This window comes from Falco rusticolus, chromosome 5 (genome assembly GCF_015220075.1).
Source record: "Falco rusticolus isolate bFalRus1 chromosome 5, bFalRus1.pri, whole genome shotgun sequence".
Lineage (NCBI taxonomy): Eukaryota > Metazoa > Chordata > Aves > Falconiformes > Falconidae > Falco > Falco rusticolus.
The window spans coordinates 47,235,746-47,257,594 of record NC_051191.1 but is presented as its reverse complement, the minus strand read 5'-3'; the positions used below and the strand labels follow the sequence as shown (position 1 = coordinate 47,257,594).

Sequence of the window (21,849 nt, the reverse complement as noted above, 5' to 3'; positions counted from 1 at the left end):
AATAGCACCAGAGAGTACCAAACAGCAAGATACTGCAGCTATCACAAATCCCAGAGACTGAATATAATTGACAATACTACACTGTGTAACGAAGGTGTGAAAGATCCACAGTCTTTGTAATCATATACACTTGTTTAGGTCTCTAAGTCAATCCATATAAAACACTAACAAAGTAACAGGTTATTGCAATTGTTTTCTATAAGAGAAAGTTACAATTTATTTTAAAAAATACAGCCAAAATAGAATTTACCAATTTAGCCAGGTTTCAAGACATTTACAGTGATTTTTATACAACAGCAAGACAACTATGGTGACATTGTAATACTGAAACTGATGTACTAGCAAACCGCAGGGGCTGAACAGAATGAACAAACCAACTTCAAAATGAACAGACTTTCACTGACACTGAAGATCACACAAAGAGAATAAATGTATGGACCAGTAAGTTCATAACTGCAGAAGGTATTTCAATGAATGTACTTTTGAAAAAAGTGCAAAATATAACAATTATTTGCACCAGGAAGTTTAGCAGTATGAAACAAGCAACCTAAACTCACGTATATATGTACAACATACACTTCCATGAAAAATGTTTCAACTAGTAAGCTTAATATTTGTAAAATTGCTCCCATCTTTAAATGACAGGATTCTAAAATGTACAAAATTTTTACTTTCATGTGATTTATATTAAAATGATTTTTCTTGCTATTAACATTGAAAATTTTAAAGCTGTTGAAACTAAACTTTGTCCTTTCATTAGCAAACAGACTTCTTTTTTTTTGGCTAGTAATGCCACAGTTCTGTTGAATCCTGATTAGTATGAAAACTGTCAGACTGCTGAAGATCAAAAAATTGAAAAATAAATGAAAGGTGAAAGGAAGAGGTCACAAAAATAATGGCAGAGTAAGCTTCAATATAGCTGATTAACAGTGTTACTGAACAGTATAAAAGAAACCAGTTAATATCAGCCAGCCTTTCATCCAGTAGTAATAAAGAACATTTATTCTCAACACTGTAAATTACAATAAATCACACAGGTGGTAATGTGAGATCATGTCATCATAAAAAATAGCTATTAGAAACACTAAGAGCCTGGATTGCAGGGAACTTAATATGCTCCATTTAAATGAGCAGCAGTTATCTAAAAATAAACCGAAACAACCAAACAAGAACTTCACTGTTTAGCCTTTCCATGAGCTGTTGCATTATTCTCAGATGACTGTAGTCGTTAACTCCAGAAACAAGGAAAACCCATGTCCATCCCCATATTAATTTCCCTGTTTTAAAGCTCCCATTCCTGAGAAAACCCAGTTATGCCTCATTCCTTATCAAGAGCATGACTTTATAGCTTAAGAATTATTAATGAAATTATTTTTAAATGAATAATGAAAAACCTTGATGAGTATGGTCAATAACACTGATGCAACAACCTGCAGTATGGGATCCAGCTACTAGATCATCACGAAGAGAAGAGAAATTACTTGCCAGGCAGCATATAGGAGCTGCACCCTACCTATAAATCAATACTTCTGATGAAAATGTATTATTATGAAAAAATCTAAGAAAATTTTGTGGAGAAAAAGGTTACTTACCAGTAGCCAGAGCTCAGTGCAATGCAGATGTACAATTGCAATGTACTGCAATTGTAGAGCAATACACATTTGCTCTACAGAGGTCCAAATCATCGAAGGTATCCAAGATGACAAAATGGGGGTTTTGGGCCCTCACAATACACAAACACCTGAATTTAAACAACCTGATATGAAACACATGACCAGTGTTCTTGTGCTTCAGAGTTACCATATCTAAGAAAGTAGCCTTGACCCAGCAGTCAGTGGTAATGGCAGCCCACGTTACTGAAGTAGGCTAACTTGTATTCAGACAGACTGGAGCACAAGAAGCAACAACAAAAATCCAAAGAAAGCAAGGTTCAGAGGCTATCTCCTCCAAAAGAGCGCTCTGACAAAATAAGTCCCCAAAAAAGAAAAAAGAGGACAAAAAAGCAGCATACTGGGTATGGAAAGGTGGCTAAGTACCCATCAAGAACTACAAGAACCTTGCTAGGGCAGGCAGAAATATGGTCAGGAAGGTTAAAGCTGAGCTAGAACTGAAATTGGCCAAAGATGTCAAGAACAACAAGAAAGTGTTCTTCAGATACGTGAGCAGTAAGCAGAAGCACAGGGAAGACACAGACCCACTGCCTAACAGGGCCTCACGAACGATGCTGACAAGGCAGAGATTCTCGTTATCTTCTTTGCCCCTGGCTTTACCAGCGCAGCTGGACTGCAGACCACAGGATCAAGTAGCTAAGACAATGCATGTGTCGACCCACCAGCAGTGGAGGAAGGGCTGGTCTGCAGCCTCTTGCAAGGGCTCAACCCACATAAATCCATGGGTAAAGAAAATCCACCCTAGGGTATTAAAGAGAAGTGGCTTACATTGGTGCTAGGCCACCATCTACAATCTTTGAAAAGTCTTGGAAATCTCAACATAAGAAAGAAATTTTTTATGCTGAGAACAATCGATCACTGCAGCAACCTCTCCAGAGATGTGGTGGAGTCCCCATCACTGGAGATTTTCAAGATGCAATTGGACAGGGTGCTAGATAATCTCATCTAGGCTCCCCTTCCCATGGAAGGTTGGACTGGATGGTCTTTCAAGGTCACTTCAAACCAGGGCTGTTCTGTGGTAAAGATGGATGAACTGAGGGATTCAGTCGCTAAAGATTTATGTCTGTAGAAACAGTACACTGGTATTTCCTCAGCTGTTTCTGAAGCTGGACAGTAGCATGCAGAAGGCTACATCAGCTGAATCTTTTGGCCAGCTGTAAACAAAGAACTGCATATCACACCTGAGGCTCAAGCTATGGAGTAAAAGATTTCTGCAAGGATGTGAGAGAAATTTGTACAATGTACTGTGTTTAGAAGGAAAACAAGCTTTTATTTCCATCTTACTATAAGCTGGGTTACATGAATACGGAGAATACTGGATTTAAACTCCCAGGAGTACTGGAATGCCTGGGAAACCACCTTCAAAATACTCAGGAGTAACGTGCTGTCAGCTTTCTTAAACACAGAGGATTGTAAATTTCCCATGCCTGTTAGGGGCACGAGTGGGTTAAGGATAGCAGTGGACTAGAAAGCAGGGTCAGAATCTCTAAGGAGAGCTGAATGGAAGAATGAGACACCTCCCACCTGCAGCTTGGTCCTGCAGACAGCAAGATGGGCCTCTAACCCCTGGGGAGAGAACAGGCACAGCATATTGGCAGCAACTGTCTTTCCTATTTCCATAAACCCTGCTGATGAGATATGCATTTCCTGAGATAGAGTAGTTCTCACACTGCTATCCAGGGAACACAGATGAAAAGCTTGAATCCTGCGCCCTTCGAATGGTGGAATGTGGCAAGAGCTCGGTGCCATGGCCAGCTCCAACAATGAAGGGCTGTCCTCCAGCAAGTCAGTAAGTGCCAAGGCAGAGCAGGGGGGCTGGTTCCGTCCCACTGGGGGCCCTCAGCACTGCGTGCTTTGGTCTGCGGTATTGGATATGACTGATCCTGTAGTACAGCCTCTGATCACAGAGCTTGGGTAGAGGAAGATCCAAGCAGCTTAGTGGAACTGAAAAGTACACAGAAATAGTGTCAGAGGCAGTTCTCAGATTCTTTTTGAGTGGTTGAGATCCTCAAGCGCTGAGAAAAACTGCAGAACTCACCCGAGCCTCATCTATTAGTCTCTTGGTGTTAAGGTGGCCTTGGAGCTGCTACTGCAGCGTGGGCAAAGGCCCCCATTTAAGCTGATCTTCTGGCTAAGCAATTTCTGCTTCAACAATGTTTCTTGACCGGGTGAGGCTTGCTCTTCCTCACCCAACATTCCCAGAGAAAGAGAAGGTTCATGATGAGTAGAACTCAGCCTTGATCTCAGATTTAGTTAATCTTAAATGCTAGTGTCAGAGGTAGACCACCACTTTCACAAGGATACTTCTCTCATTTTAGGCAACAGGTATTAAATGTGCTAGGGATGTATGACCTCCTGTTGCAAAAGGAAGCAAGAAACAACCACATGTCCATATTACTTGTCAGTGAGGCATATGCCTCAAGATAGTAAAACATTTAACCCACCCTTAGATGGAGCTATGGAGTATGATTCAGGTAACATATATGAAGTATCTAGACCCATTTCTAATAAGGAAAGGAAAAGCAGTAGAGACCATGCTCCCACAGGGAGGGGCACTGGATTTGACAAACTCAAATTTAAAAAATAATCGTACGAGACTGGTTGGAAAAGAGAACTACATAGCCCCAAAAGCTAACAATAATAAAAAAAATTAGACATGAACACAAGTTAAGAGGCATCTAGAATGCCTGCACTGCTGTGTACTGAGTATGAAAGAGAGAGGGTAGTGTGAAAAAGCTTTAACTTCCGAGACCAGAAAAACCAGGACAATGCTGTGTTTGAATGCCTGCAGTATACACGTCTCTCTTAGTAATTCCACTGTATCCACAAAGCAGTCAGTACTGACCCTTTGCTGGGTTTGATCAACTGCATCAACATATCAGAATATTTTAAAGTGTGAACTTCCTCTACTTTCCCTGCACTTGTAATGGTGTCCAGTGTTTAATCCAACAAGAAACAACTCGTAATGGTGTCCAGTGTTTAATCCAACAAGAAACAACTCTCTCTTCAAAACAACAGGAAGAACCAAGTTTGATTAGAACGGTCTTGTTTCCATGGAAACACTGGCCTTTTCAGGAGGTTTGATCATGTATTTTCTATTTGATCAGTGAGAAAGAACTAGCAGCAAAACACAACTCAGAGAGGAAGGTTAATTTATTTGTCTAAAACACCAAACTAAGTTGAGATACCTTAGTTCAGTCAAAGCTTCTTCAGTTTCTTCACAAGCCTGGACTTCATAAGCAAATATTCCAAGTTCATCTATCTACAAAAATAGGATGGGCAATTCTTGACTTTCTTCAGACACCAAGTTAATTTACAAGTCCTTGAAGATCAGATGGAAAATAGGAAGCGATCCTATATTCCTTAATACACACTCCACCATGTTTCCCAAGTGCACTGGAAAGGAGGAATATTAGCCTTCTTTGGAAAGCTGCACGGGAAGGCTTATTGCCATCTCTTGGAGACAGGGTATGCATTTACATCACCATGACTGCCATGGTACAGAATCCTTGGCTGCTACTTTTATACGCCATGACCAATTATCTGAGAGTTGTAGTCCGCTGTCTCCATTCGCAAAATATATGGGATGATGCTATCAATCTGAACATTTCCAATTAGTCCGGCAAAGAATAGCTCTTCAGTGATGGCAGCACTCATCAGCCTAAGAGCAGGCAATCGAAGAAGAAGTCTAGACAGTCTGGAAAGTAAGTTTGGTAAAAGGTGTTACTTGTGGTCACAGATTTTTGTGTTATTCACAATCACGTTATCAGTAAGAGAAGAGACAAAATTAACAAGGGACAACAGTGGTCAAAATTCGCTATACCTAGTTCGTGAAAGGCTTAAGTATTTAAATCAGCAGAGTATTAAATTTATGTTCAGTCATGTCTTCAACAGTACCAAAAATGTGAACATGCCTGTCAATTTCATGGACTTTATAATGTTTGGACTTAGACTAAAAAAGGAAATACTTCAAGCAGGTGCAATTCAAAATGAAAACATTTAAAAGTATTTATTTCCACTATTTCACTTCGGAAATTAACAATGAATAAGTGGATAAATAATACTCACAATATGTACGAGTACATGCATAACATTTCAAGTGCTCTAAAGGTAATTTCTTACCTTTAAGGAGGTAAAAACAAAATGTACATATTTATTACAAGAAATACTGTACAAATCAGTATCACTGATGCTCTGAAAAAAGAATCAATCAAGTAAGCATGTAAGTTTACAGACCTGTAAGTATCATCTGGGTATACTTTTGTTACATAGTCTTGGAACTCCATGTAAGCCTTTTCTTGAAATTTCTCAATCTGCACAACGTTTTCCAGACCTGGGTGATCTGAAAAAAAAAACCAAAACCCCCAAACCCCCCACTCTACATTGTTATACCTGTTCTATATAAGATGCACTAAAATCCATACAGAATATCTAACTAAGCATAGAGAAATCATTATTTAGTAGCTGCAGGAACTTCACAGTTTTAGTGGAGGACACTGCTTTACCTCCTCATATTTATTTTCTTCTGTGTTTATGTTTTACTTAGTTTTTTATAAATACAACCAAACATTTTAAAGAGTTGAAATAAATGCCGTGCTTGCAATGCTTACAGCATTTTGATGATACAGCTCTGTTCTCTGTGTAGCTGTAGAACAGCATTGTTTCAATATACTGACATTTATTGGACTATTGCATACACAAATAGCATTTGGGTGGAAAGGACAAAATGAAGACCAGTGGAAAAAGCAGACTAAAAGCCTACGAACCATTTGTTTCCAAAACCTGCAGAAGATATGTAGCAGATCATTATTTTTTAACTGTTTAGTACAATGTTTTCAAATGTGCTAAACATAATTTTTAGCAGTGATTTAAGCAAGTTGAAATCTAAACATTGCTAAAATGAAAGGATGTTAACCTGTCAAGTCACATTTAGAAATTACTACTTAATAATTCTGAACACTTTACATAATCTGTAATTTTTATTATCCATCTATCTTAATGTAAATATTTTGCTGTCATAGGTAGCATGAAAAATCATGTAGATTTTACTTTTCAGAAATGGGATCATAAATATCATAAATAAGCTGCCAAATTATGTCAGATAAAAGATTATTTCCAACAGTCACTCCTCCTCTCCAAATATATGGCCTTCTGTCAACAAAACCAGGAGGTTTTGGTCTAGCTTTGCAGATACAGAAGCTTTCAGAGCAATTTAGCAGTTATGTGATACAACGGACTCTCCTTAACGCATCATTTCAGAGACAAATGTTTTGTCCTATGTATTAATTCAGTAATTCTGAAAGCATTTCAAATTCATGCAGAGGACAAGACGATAGTAAGTTTCTCAAGAAGCAACACATTTTCAACAGCTGTTGATATGCAATATGTATGGCTTCATGATGCTTCTTTTACAGCAATGTCAGAAACACAGCTAGAAGTCAATTTCTGAAAACAGTAGTTTGAAGACCACTGCTAGTAACAAGCGCCATTTATAAAGATGCAAAGCCTTCTAGGCACTCCCCTTACACTCAACTCTTTGCCCAAGGCTGTCTTGTGACAAGCAGCTGCCCTGGCAGATATTTTCAGTAACTGTCAAGTCTCCAGCTATGGAAGACAGCCTACTAAAGCACATGTTCTTACCTTAGGACTCTGCTGCATGTGCAGCCCAGCCCCATCCTATAGTACAGCAGTAAAATCCTTGAAGTTGGAATTTCTGGCCTGTGAATCATCGCCAGAAAATCCCTTCTGTTCAAGGTACTGAACGTGACTTTCAGGTATATGGCTCATAGGATCAAGAATATTGACAACACACTGCCATTAAAGCAGCTACACCTCATTAGGAATGTGATCCTGAAAGCATGTGAGATAAAAGAAAATTCATCTCAATCATGTGACTAGATATAGTCTTTTCCAAAGGTATTTTTCCTTCTACCTTTTGTGTTGTCAAATCTAATCAGAAGGGGGGAAATACTAAACAAATACATAAAGATTGCTTTGCAAGTGTAAGGTTCCTAGAGAAGTATTTTCTGATGTCTGCCAGGACTGACTTCGTCAGAATGGCCAACAGATTCTGTCATAAATGCTAGCAGACACTGTGCCAGAAAAATGGGCTTGAGGTGTTCTTCCATCATTTTGTTTCTTTCCTGGAGCAACTTGTACCAGTTCTGAGTACAGGTCCGCCATGAAAGGACTATTTTGGGGTAAGGAACTATTTTGGGGTAAAGGAGTACCTAAACGAGAGTATCTCCTGCAAGCATTATCTACTAAAATTAAACAAGCGGACACCATCCCACCCTCCACTTACAGAAAGTCTCTGCCTGTTCTGAAATAACAGTGAAAAGTCTGGGCAACAATTCAGTCCTCAGCAGAAAATAAAAATTGCAAACATTTTCAAGCGCTCTTAAATATTGCAATTAAACTTATGCTTGGTACTTCTTACCAGAACACCGAAATCATTCCTGTCTTTCAGTGGACTGTAGAAACATTCAACACATAAAACCATGAAAGATTCTATTAGTCATGAGGACTGACAGCAGGATTATGTCTATAGTGAAAATACTCAGGATCCAATTTTCCTTGGTAATCCACAAAAAAAAGAGAGTATCACTAGAATATCCTCTGGAATTTACCATCTTTCCTGAAGGGTTCTGACACTACTTATACTGCCTCTTACGCAAGAACGTCTTTCTTCTCAGAAGTCTTCCATTAATGCAGTATTAAAAAAGAAAAGGGGAGAGGAGAGCAAAAGAGCCATGGAAGGTATGCAGGGTTTTGTTATGCGCTTAAGATTAACACCAGGAATTCCTGCTGAAGCTGGCACTTCTACTGGGAGACACAGATACTCCTTGTAGATACTACATACGGAAATGATCATGTAAATACGAGGGAAACTGCAAAGCAAGAGCCTCACAATTCTTTTACATCTCAATCTCTGTATTTCTCTATCTCTCTACCTAAGAAAACCCACTTAAGATTTACATTTTGGAAGTGTCCAAGTTCCAGATTTTTTCACCTCAACTAATTTTTCAGTGAAAGGGTGAACTGCAACTGAATGGAAAAAGAAACAACATCTCAGATCTAATAAATGTACAGAACCAAATACCCAGTTCTCCATATCCTACGCTACTGATGGGGGGCAGGTCACCAAGATTCAGACAGCTTTTTAAAATTTGCTCTTATCTTTTTTTATGGAACACTGGCGTCTAAAAAAGGCAGAGCAACGATGATTAAGGAAGCTACTGATGCTTTTAAAACTTTCTAATGTAAAACGGAGTCACTGAAGATTTACTTTCTAAATGTGACAGTGAAAAATTTCTGAAGATACAGAAAGTACTTGAGGTTTATACATTTTTCTTTTATCAAAAGATTTGGTTTTGGTTTTTTATTAAATCCCTAAATTCTCAATGATGAATCTAAGAACTGAAGTAGAGTGATATAATATCTAAATGCCTTTAGTGAAGAGTTAATTGATAAATTAATTTTCAAAAGAAGAATTTTTTTTTTTTATTTTTCTACCATCCAGATGTGTGTTACATAATCTAACTACTCGGTCACTACCTACCATGACTACAGGACTCTTCTTCCTCCATATTAATGTCCCAGAAGGAAAAAAATTAATCGTTTTATCTTATCTTCACTGTCTAATGCAAGTCCATTAATGTTACTTGGAGTAAATTAGGCAAATACTGTTCAGAAGACAGAAATATAAGGGAATGTTTGTGGTGTTCATTCACCAGAAATGCAATGTGTAATATTTATTTTCAAAATACATATGTGAAGTGACGTGGTAAGTTTCTGTAATTTTGCATGTGAGAATCAATGCCCAGAGATAGTCTCTTGTACATTAAACACCTAATTTCAATTTATCTCAGCTGGAAGTCAAAGAGTAACGCTTCTGAAAATTAAACTGCAGGTCCTCAGAAAAAGCACCCCAGAAAGGAGGCACAGAATTAAAAGCAATAAATAAGCAAAATTTTAAAAAACATCAATGGCAGAGACAAAAGTAAAGCTTATGTCTCCAAAGCAGTATTCAACCATTTACATTAAAGATTAACCCTCCTCTTCCTCCAGTCCTCATTTCACACCTTCCAAGATTCCCCAATAAGTGACGCTGTAATTCTATATATGATAGTAACTGCATAAAGTAAAACAGACAGAAGTTATATTACAAAATATACCATAGATTAATGTTTTACATTTGGAATAATTACATACCAGGACTGAAGAGGACGATTGCTTTCAAATATGCATATTCATATCCATCTAGGCAAAGCTTAACCATGCTGTTACAGAACTCTTGCAGTTTGAAGATATGCTCCATTACTAGTTTTCCTCTGTCTGTTGGCAGCTTATCTAAGTCAACACACACATAAATATAAAAACCCCAAGTCAATACACATGTGAAAAATGTGGTCGTGCCACACTGTTAAAAATAATGATCGTAGTAGATTCAAACAGTGGGAAATTCACGTCATCTACAAACTCACACACTAGGTATGAATACTCTTGACACCAACAATTATGGACTATAACAATCTTTTTTTCCCCCTCACATTGTACAAGTAGGTCTCTTCCTGCCACTAAAGCTCCCAGTAATCAAGAGTGCACTAGAGCTTGATCAAGGAAGGGAAAGACTACTCGCAAGTAAAAAATACACTACTGCTACTGCAGATCTGCGCTCTACACCTCAGGGTCAGGTGCCATGAGGCACGTTAGTATGCAGTTTCATAGCTTATTTTAGTCAGTTAAAGACCGTGCCACTGCTGAAAAAGAAGGTGTTCTGTATATCCTTCCTGATGTGCACCTAGGGGACTGTGGCTGGTACAGAGCTGTTCCCCTTGGCTCAGCAATAGCTAAGCAGCCTGAAAATGCCATTCCCTCCACAAACCATCAAGCTACGGTCCGCAGGTTCCACAAACCTGTCATCTCTTGGAGATGCTGCAGCTGGCATACCATACAAATGCAAGGCAGTGGTTATAATTTTTTTATTTTTGCATGCAGACTGAATTCCTAAATTAAATGGCAAAATATATATATATTTGTAGCAACGATAAACCCATGATTAATTATTACCATCATACCCTTTTTGGTGAAGATGCCTAAAAATTAAGAGAGACCAAAGTAAAGTTCCCAAATTCCATCTGTATCCCTAAAGACATTCACAGATTTGTTAGTATCTTTAGCTGTTTTTACCTTTTTTTATCTTTAACTACTGTTATTTACAGGAGGATGTTGTGGATTTTTAACTCATGAAATCCTTCAGAAATAATTCTTTAATTCCCTCATCATAAAAGGAGAGGAAAAATGTATAGTCTGGTGGGCTGCTTTTCCACAGCTTACCAATCTGTTTTTGCATAACATTAACAACAGTGAATTTTCATACACGTAACAGCAAATAACCCAAAAATCTAGTTAAGCCTGAAAAAGCTAAGATTTTTGTATGTGCATCTAGCTTATTAAAAATGTGTTAAGACTACAAACAGATGGAGACTATACTGGTTTTGATTGGTTAGCTTTTAGTGCTGACAACCTTGTGAGTGTTCACAAGCACACAAAGAGGATTAGCTAGAAGACTCCCCTACCACTCAGAAGAACATTTCCTTCACTGTTAAGTAAATGAAAGAAAAGGCCAACTGACATCTCTTTCATCTGAATGAAAAATACGCACAAGATGCAGGGCATAGGATTAGTAAGGTACATAAGGAACAAAGTATGCTTAGTGAAGGTCTGTTGAAGACTTACGTGTAGTCTAAATCTAGTATAAAGAAGTAAAAAGCCAAGTTACGTGAAGGAAATATATCACCAAGTTGGCATTTGGCTGCTTTGTTTCACAGCTATGAACTTCAAGGACAAGTGGGTCATTCTTTAATTTATACCCTCAATACAGAGGAATCATATTCACAGTACACTTGTGTTCTTCATGTTGATGCTGTCTGAAATATTCCTGATTTGAGTTTATGATATTAATGGAACAGCAGAACACTATTGGACACTACACAGGCCCACAATAAAAACAACCCCAGTAAATGTTAACCTGTATTAGATAAAAAAAGAAAAAAATAAAACTACCCATTAATTTGGGGGTAAGTACTAGCATAGCTGACTTCTACGAAATTGCTAAAAAATTCCATTCTGTGAACTGTATTGTCTAGTATTATTTTAGTATTCGATACTAACCATGGAATTCTATAAATAATAAATTTTTATTAACAACCAAAGGATAAGTAAGAAGCTCCTGCACAGTGCAAAACATAAAATCCATGAAGTAATTCCCCAAGTCTGGCAATATGCACAGTATACACCTTACCTTGCTGTAAACTGCCATGAAGGTGATTAACAAATGCACTTAATATAGTTGCCACATTCATAACTTGTGAACATTGTGCAAGACCAAGTGTAAAAAGTTCATTCCAGCAGGCTTTCACTAAAGATATGCTGTTATCCTGTCTATTAAAAAAATAAAACAATTTCACTTAATAAAACCAGCCATTTGCATTCACATGTTTTCTTTAATTTGAAGAACACTTCATAAAACATTATTCTAATTCAACCATTGCAATCAGTGCCAAAACGAAGCCCTGAATCAAAATTATTTTTATTTGCATGCTAGGATTAAAATACCTGGTTTAGAGTGACATTTAATTTTTGTTTTAATGATGATAGACTTCTATCACAAAAGCAAGCTGAAGTTACAGTAAATGACAACTGTTCAGGCATATTCCATCAAGCTAGTTTTCTTAGGATTTACACTGGGTTTTGAATAACATTTACATGCAAAAAAAATTTGCACTGTTCTTCTGTCGTGGATGGAGGACAGACTCAAAGGTGTTTTTATTTACTTAAAATTTGGCAGGTTGGTATTTTTTAATTAAAAATACAAGCAAAACGGAACAGGTGAGATCAAGTTCCTGAGCTTCCTGAATGCTGTTTTCTGTATCCCCTTCATGTTTGGAATAAGGTTTGAAATACAGACTTCGAAGTATAAATAGAAGTCACGAGGATTTCTTTGTTGTAAGAATTAGTCCTTAAATTAAGTTGCATGTGTAGTCAGTATTTTTTTTTTCAAATGCTGAAGCTTAAAATTAGGTACACCAATGCATATTCAGACACTCCCATATTAGTAACCTAACTTACAGTACTGCCAAGCATCTCTAACTTGTAGAGCTTAACAAGAGCTCAGTACCTTAAAAAACAGAAATCCTACCAGTGAGGAGTCAAAATTCAGGTACCATGTTTCACAGTTTTAGCCAGTAAATATAAATAATGGGAATTTAAAAGAAGCACAAGACCTATCAGAGAAGAAAAGCATATTAAAGCTAGGATTTCAACTACAAAAATACAATGGAATGGATTTTTACAAGGTGTAATCTTCAAGAACATTTCTGATGATTTACTGCAATGCTAATATGCCAAATAAAAGATTAATGTAGACTTGTCCTTGGATTGTAGAGAGTTTACCCAGGGCACTGTTTTTTACTATGATCAAGTGTTCATTATAGTAGACACAATACTGTACATTCAGCTTCTACACATATTTGTCACATCCACTTTATCTCCTGTCAAAAGGACTATGCTAAGGAACAGTGAAAATAGGGTGCGCTGGCTACTCAGCTGGTATGGGTGTACATAAATGTATCATCTAGGGTGGTACCCTCATGGCTGATCAAACTTGGACCAGAACTGGCAGCCTCAAAAAGCTAAGAGGCTATAACCAACCTGATGAACGTTTGTTCATCTCTCTTGCCTACAAAGGTCCTCATGCAGGAAAATGAACTAAGCAATAATCTGGTATCACTAACTACATCAGTATGCCAAAGCCAACTATCTTGCTGCAGGAAAATGAACTAAGCAATAATCTGGTATCACTAACTACATCAGTATGCCAAAGCCAACTATCTTGCTGCAACTAAGGAAAATATTGCCTGAGGAGGGAACCACCTGGATACAATTATCTCTCTTCCTTACAAACCCATTACTATGGTTTTGTTTTGGCTTGTCAACTCATCTCAATTACTAGTACCATGAATTTATCTTCCTTTCAAAAGTGCGTTGAGTCACCCTTCTAGAAGTGAAAATCACAGTACATAATGTGCTCAAACTAAAAAAGCTGCGTTAATTTCAAATAAACCTCCACTTGAAAAAAGTTAGTATTTTAAGCTCTTCAAAAGGAAAACTGTATATTTATGTTAAATGGTGTTTAAATATACTGTCTTGACTGCGACTGTAAATGCTAAGACAGGTGAATATTAACACTTAAGACAGCCTTCTGCTCCATTTTATTTATTCAAACAGAAAAATATATTGGGAAGTAACATATTAAAAAATATGCTGATTTTCTATAAGCATATCTTGTTAAATCTTTTTGGAGATACTGCTCTTCTTTACATTTTGTCTTTAAAAAAACATTCCCATTTGTTGTTCTAACACTAACTTGCAGTGTCTCTGTCACATAAACCTTTAAAAAATGTATGATACAATGTACTATGATACTTTACTAAATATTTTGTTGAAATTCTGCAGTACAACAGTTTCTACAAAAATAAAACATATTTATTTGGTATTTTTTACCCTTGCTACTGTTCACAGAATTCTACTTTTTCCTTCTCCAAAACACAGCCTTCAATTACACACAATATAGTGTCTTTCCTTAAACAATGTAGAATCATTTGGCTTAAACATCTAAGTAAACACAAATGGTAATCACAGATCATCCTGCTTTCGACAGTCTTCTTGGAAAAGGGGACAGTCCTTTTTCTTCAAAAAAGGAACTCTCTTTTCTGCAGTCATACACTATTTTGATACTGAATTGAGGAAAAACACTGTAGATGAGAACAGACAATTATAATTTATACTCTATTTGTGTCACAGGTGATACAGTATCTTTATGTTTGATGTGCCTTCATAGAATTACTTCTGAAAATAACATAAATCACTTTTCCTTGTGCTGCTTTGAGATGTTTTCTCATGATGATCGGCAACGGACTACTACATTTAGCTTAAGAATTTTAAGTGATACACTGAATTCTGCTGGAAAAGCAGGATGTTATACCAGCTGTAGAAAGAGGAGTAAGAATTACTTTCTGGTTACAGCAACCCCTTGTTTTTGGAAAATCCTTTGAAATTAAACTACTTCACCCTGAATGCTTGCTGAACCTAGCTAACCATTTTCTTCAAGTAGATTATTAAAGGCAAAATTATTACTACTAATTCACCTATAAAGATAACAGTATTGGGGGATCCAGAGAGGAGTGTATTTTGGTGACTGCCTGATAAGCAACCTAGTTTGGGATGTAGCTATTAAACAAAAATGATAGGAAGTCCTATTTACTAAAAATTTATTAAAGGAGTACCAGTGTGCATCAATCTACTACTCCTTTTTCCTTCAAAACCAAAGGTACCTGAATTGGACTGAAGTTGGGAGTAGTTTTGATTCAGAAAATTTACATTCATGATGAAGGCCTATAAAACAGTTTTATTAAGTAGATTTATATTTTAAAATGCCCCTGAAGAAGACAGTGAAAATAAAAAAGATAAAGTGTGTATTCGCAACATGAATGAATAGAGTAACTGAACACTTACCCTAAAGCTTGGAAAGATGGAATGGAACGTGCCCAGTGCATGGACAAGAAAAGCAACCTGGAGGCAGACTCGCAGATATAGTGAACATTAAGATATTCAGGCATAGGAGAAGGCATGGTGAGCTGGCAACCGAAAACACAAGGAAAAAAACCCCCTGCAAGTCAGTTATTTTACTTTCTTCATAGAAAACATGGTAAGCAAAAAAATCAGTCTTACAGTTTCTTTTAAGTGAAGAAGAAAAATTGTTTTTTCTAAATAACTATGACATAATCCTGAAATAAAATTGAATTACTGCCTTTTCTATTATTAGCCATACTGTTATACCCTATAGTAACCATAAAGCAACAAAAAAGGCAAAAAAACCTGAATCTTGGATAAATATTAATGTCTGAGACACCTGGAGATGGAAAATCCCAAATAAAACTCAACTTTTGAGACATTCTCTAAGAATAAAAGTTTTAGAAGAATCATTACAATTAGAATGAAGTTGCTTACATTTCTATATATAAAAATATATAAAATACACAAATGCAGAGGCATCATTACTTTCTAAAACTTCCCCAAGAGGAGTGGAATAAACAGCCTGAAAAATTAGAGTTACCACAGTTCCTGGGGAGAGTGTCCATATGTGAATTCTGTTTCACAAAACGTCTTTATTTGTACTTTCAATTAATGTTTTACAAATAAACACATAAAAAATCTTTTGATATGTTAGTAAAATGCCTAACATACAGCCGCTCCCAAGTCCTAAAAATATAATCAATATACATCAGAAAGGACCAGCTCTACCTTTCTCAACGTACATGAGTAAAACCAGTGGTGTTACCTGCATATGTGAAGAAAGTGCTAATTATAGTATTGTAATTTTATGTTCAGAAATTAATACTTCTTAATATAATGGTTTGGCTTACACATTTTTAAAAAAACCCTGACATCTGCATTAGAGAGATGTTTATTTGAGTGATCAAAACACATGCTGATGAGAGGGGCAATGTTTCATAAAATGCCTGGTACTGAAGAAATTTTCAGATAAGCGCACTTTTTGATTTATCCATGAATAATAATTAGATGAAAAAAGTGGACAGAAGAGTATCTGCAGACTCACGAAATGTTAAATAAAGCCAGAAAATACCCAACTCACTAACAAAGAAACTGTATTTTCCCTTAATGATGAAAGTCAATTAATACCATACTAAAATAGGGTATATACACAAAGGAGAAACTGAGAAATACACTTAAGAGCCTCAAAATCCAGTTGCAGATTGTATCAGATACACCTGTTAACAAGTAAGAATGTGGATGCTGACTCTGCTTCATGTGACACTTGTCTACGTAAATCCTTTTGCATGGACTACCTAGTATTTTTAAGGTAAGAAGATATAAAATAAATAGTGCAGCTAAACCATAAAGAGCTGTACATTTTCCCAAACAGTTAACCAGTGAACAAAAGCAGTGCATTCATCAGAAATTAATGCCAATACCTGAACAAACAGCTGCTGTTCTAAGAAATTCACACCAAGATTTAATCAGATCATGATTTTATATTACTATGTTAAAATGGTTATAAAGTCAACGGTAAAAAAATATTAAGTACCCTGAATGCTACATGTGCATCACTGAGTAGTGGCCCCTCTATTTCAACGATATTCATGCTTGTTTCTCCACCGATCAGCTGTACACTGGCTTCAATACTTTCAGAGTTCTGGCATGCTGCACTCTCTCCTGGATTTAATGCTTTTGCAAGAGTATCAAATGCCCTGTAAGATCACAACAAGCAAGCAAACAAACAAAAAAGAAAAGAAAATTTCATTTTAGAGACTGTTTCAGTTTTGGGGGAACCTGTGCATGTCTAAAACCTGTATTTAGATGTCTGTTTCAAAGAACTAGATTTGGAAAATAAGTCAGTAGCATGCTTCTCCTGGCACTCCAAACAAAATCCCTGAAAACTCCAACTTACAGCGGCTCTGAAACCAAAATTAGCAGCGGATCCTGTTCACACTAGTTGCCAACAAATTCACAGTTTTGACATACTGATTGTGCTGCTGAATCACAGTTTGCCTTTGAAGATCTCTTTAGTGATGTTTACTGAGAGTGCTGGCATGAGCGTTTTGAGGACATGATCATCAGACTGCTGTTAAAGCAACTTAATGCATGTATAAATTTTAAGAATTTTTGCTGCTATGAAGCACAGAGTAAGTTTATATGTTATATGTTATAGTAGTAAGTAGTGGTTAGGTTATTCAACTTAACTTGAAAAGATTGTTTCAAAATATGTAAGAGAAAGCACTCATGCTTTCAGTACTATCCTTAGTAGCCTTTGATGTACGGCAGTGACTCCTGTCACATGCACAAACATTACCATGGACAAGCACAGATACATTACTCATTTTGCCGCTTGATAACAGATCTGTTGTTTTTCTGTTCACAAATACACCTGAGAATCACAACTGATACATCTTCAATCAAAAATATACAGACTTCATCACTGCCTACAGACAGATGACATATCCTGAGAGCAGTATCATTTGTATATAGCGTTGCATGAAAAACTTACGCACTGAGGTCTGAAAACTTTACAAAAGCTGATTACCGGCTTGTATATATAGCCGATTCTCAATTTAGAGACATACGCTTATTACCACAGAATCTAAAATCACAGATTTAACACCAAAGACTGGAGTAGGACTTTGCTTCCTTCTCTTCCCACACACTCTCTAGCTATCTAAATTCATTAACATGCTAAAAAAAAATCTAAATGTTTGCTATTGACATAAGTATTTACAACCAAAGGAAACAGCACTGTAAAAGAGCTGTTGACGCTGCCTCAGTTTGAGATGGTAAATGAACTGGTTTCTGGTCCTGTAATAGCCTATACGCTTTGATGTGTACACGTGAGGGTGACTGGGGCATGCACAAGTGGACTACACAGATATGCCTGAGATGTCTTCTGTCTCTGGTATACGGAACATAGGCATAAAGGGTAAAGTCTAGAAGGACTTATTTGACTCCTACTAGGAGATTTGAGTTTCAGGTCCTGTGTGGCTCACTCTTGGCAGCCTTAAGCAGAATAGGCAAAGCCAGTGCTCAGCGGCAGCTGCTTCTTAGGAAAACAGGATCTGTGCAGGGCTCTCCATGTAGCAGGGACAGGAATATAAGAGAGGAATGACCTCTCTCCTTTCCCCATAAGGTAAATGTCATATGCACCTGTCACAATCCTGGATCTAGTATAGGCTGAAAAGTCCTTTTTAAATAGGGTGGGCAGGTACCCTGGCTAACCATGTCTGCCCATGATACTTAAGTTTCCAACTTACTCTTGGATGTTTGCTTTCAAAGAAATCTTCTCCCTCCCATCTCACAAAATGGCAGGAGTAAGCCAGCAGAAGTCAGTGGAAGCTTTGCTTCCTCATGGCTCAGCACTGTGGGCCCTTTTCACACACGAAGCCCCAACATGAGCAATGATTTCAAAGTAAAACACCAAGGAAAAGAGACTCAAGAACAAAAGCTTGCCTGGAAGCTATGAAAACCTAGCCCACAAAGTGAAGAAAAAAAGGTATAATCAACATTAAAATACATGGTATCGATACCATGTTTCGCTAGAAACAACTTTAGTTCTCTTTTTGTCAGGCTTAGTCACTAACAGATATATAGGACTGCTGATAAACCAAAAAATGGAAATAGATCATGAAGCCATTGGAGAACAAGGCATACAACATTATAATATAAAAGCAGCAGAATGCTCACAGCAAAGTTGTATAGTAAATTTGTGTCAGCAAAAGTGAAAGCTTAACTACTGTAGCTGCAAGAAATGGAATATACTAAAATACACGAAAGACATGGATGGATATAACTTGCTTCCTGAAATCCCTTAAACTCTTTTTTCTTCAGTAAGCATCTGTGTCTGCTAGATCAAGCTGGCATAGGGCCTGGCAAGGAAATGGAAGATTTAGATAAAAATTTTAGTTTCAGTAACAACTTCCCTTTCACAAGAATACTTAACTTGAACCTCTCCACTGGAGATCTGTTAGGTAAGCTACTGGCCAAGAGTATGCATTAAGCACAGTCAGAGCTCTTCCAGGCTCTCTGGCTGAGAGAACTTGATGCCTTTTCATAGGCAGATTTTTAAAACTGAGTGGAAACATTGGATTTTGCAAAAGCAAGCATCTGAAAGTGCCAAGAAATAAAGAAATTAAACATTACTGCATCTTTTTGAACAGCCCTAGTATTGAATGAAGTCTATCAGCATGTACAATGATACTTTTTACCAGTATATTCTTGTATTCTTTACCTGAAAGGACACAGCAAAGGCCCAAATCAGCACCTATATAAAGTCACACTGACTTTCTAAGCAGCATATAAAGAAATGAGCAGAAAAAATACATTCTGCTTGCAATTACACAAAGCAGTAAACACCATAAGGGAAATCCTGTATTTCAGTCAGCACAGACTACTTCACTATAGACTAATCTTCTTCCTTGATGGATTTACTCCATATATGCATTTTCAAAACAGCGTGTACAAGGTAGATGGCATATAAAGCAATACTGCTGTGTATTGACAGAAGCTTGTGCAAGATGACAACCGAGGAAGAACACAATTGTGATCGACAGAATAACTGAACACGTGCTACACAGAATATCTTACACATATGCTCACCAAAATGGCTCAGTTAAAACCAGTGCAAGACACAAGTCTGTAAGATAATCAATGAATGTACTTGTATTGTATTGACGGTGAGAATTCTATGACTTCTCCTGTGTAGAAGGCAAATGCTTTTCAAGCTTTTAAGGAGATTAATAGTTACAGGCATTAAACTACTTGCACAGATGAGAACTCTAAGAAAGAGTTTTCCAGGATGACACAAAGTACTAAGACTATAGTTAGTAAAGATCTCACTCACGTTATGAAGTCCAACCAAAAATAAGAAAATCAGCTGTAATATTGACATTGAAATTTGTTTAAAGTACAAACAACTACAAGTATTTATTTCTCAAATGGAACTTCCTTATGATTTCACTTGAAAAAATCTTGCAAGATTTATGTTCTACATGAGCTTTGGCTGCTATTACCATTATTTTTAATACAAATAAGTCTCCTACACTGTGATAATTTAATTAATGGTCTGAATTGACAGAGACCTTCCCTTCTTGAAAAGAATACTACTTTCAAGTGTAACACGCCTTACCTTGTAACATCACTACTAGCTTGTTCTTCTTGCTGCAGTTCAGACAATGATGCATCTCCATTACTTAAACTCTCAATCATAGATAGCTCTGTACTGCTTTGTGACATGTCTTTGCATTTGCTGAGATTTGCTAATGAAGTCACCACGTTTGCCAGTGTACTTAAATCTCCCTGACATGCTTCAACCTAAAGGAGAAGTACAACTTTTAATGCTCTCATATTGGCAGCAGTTAACTTGCAACAGAAGAATCTAACTTCTATACAAATGAAGAATTGAGCATGTGAATAGACCTGTAAGAAAATTATTGTTTTCAGTAAATGAGTAATCATATAATGCAGTAATTAGACACTGCACTGCTCCTAAAATAGGAAATATTTAGACATTTACTTTTACAAGTAATAGCTATCTATTTCTCTCAGAAAGAATACTACAGAAGGTAAGCAAGCGCAGAAAGAAATTATCATCTCCGCTCACTAGTCAAGTCACCAGGACTGTAAGACTGCACTAGATTACATTTTTAGCATCTTCCTTCTTTCCTCATGTTAATGAGTCAGGAGCGTAGGAGAATGTTTGAAAAGAAGGAATGGATAAAAAGTCGCCTTTAAAAGCAAGCAGAAAAAGAATTCTGCTGCAGCCTTTCTGGTTTTTATGTTTTTATCTAACTGCAAGGGAACAAGGTGATTCAGTACTGACCAGCAACTCAGGGAGGCAGTAAGACATGTTTCCCACCCTGCCCCATAAAATTAAGAAGGGAAGTGCATGATCACAGACAAGTATGCTGCCACTAACACCAGCATGCTACATGTCATTTAGCTTGCACAGACAATGGGAAAAGTGAAATGGAATAAACAGCTTTTGATGGGGCCCTTTGCAGACAGAGCAAGCAAGGCAAAATGCATGAAAACAGTATGAGGTAATTTAATATCAGCTAGAAAAATACAAAAGCTTCCTACTGTGCATGTGTAGGGAAGTTACCACATGGCTCTAGTGGATCACTAAATGTAACAAAATGGAAACAAAGAAAAAACAGCTCAGAAATAAGACTACTGCTGAGATAGCTCTTATTAGCTTTGCAAAAAACCATTAGTGAATCAGGGGAAAAAAACCTTAACAGTATTTAAGAAATCCACTGATACTGCCATGCGAGGTTTTGCAAGCACCTCATTTTATTGGTACAAAAGGAATATCCAGGTGTCAGGATTGTCCAATACAAAGAAAAATAATGCAGCCCTTCAAGTTCTCTAAAAATGTGGAGGAAGGCATTTACTTTGTAGAGTTCTTAGCACTTTCACTATGCGAGACTAAAAACATTCTTGTGGAAAGAAGGCATTTGCAACACTGGCTAATGTTGTAATGGAGCATTTTAAACATTAAATTAACAAAACAGAAGTACAACAGAATAGAACACTCTTCCCTCCC

At 37.0% G+C, this 21,849-nt stretch overlaps 1 protein-coding gene across 4 annotated transcripts in view; it reads right to left on the bottom strand.

The window, feature by feature from the left end:
* Positions 1 to 772: 772 nt before the first annotated feature.
* Positions 773 to 21,849, bottom strand: part of NR2C1 (nuclear receptor subfamily 2 group C member 1) — a 48,648-nt gene continuing 27,571 nt past the window's right edge. For all 4 annotated transcript variants that reach the window (XM_037387702.1, XM_037387700.1, XM_037387703.1 and 1 more), the window contains 7 exons: positions 20,431 to 20,615; positions 16,843 to 17,005; positions 15,249 to 15,370; positions 11,977 to 12,116; positions 9,885 to 10,022; positions 5,907 to 6,012; positions 773 to 5,367 (listed from right to left, as the gene is read on the bottom strand). In XM_037387702.1, the coding sequence (XP_037243599.1) occupies positions 5,193 to 5,367; positions 5,907 to 6,012; positions 9,885 to 10,022; positions 11,977 to 12,116; positions 15,249 to 15,370; positions 16,843 to 17,005; positions 20,431 to 20,615 (1,029 nt within the window). In that variant the 3' untranslated portion in view covers positions 773 to 5,192. The remainder of the gene's footprint in view (positions 5,368 to 5,906; positions 6,013 to 9,884; positions 10,023 to 11,976; positions 12,117 to 15,248; positions 15,371 to 16,842; positions 17,006 to 20,430; positions 20,616 to 21,849) is intronic.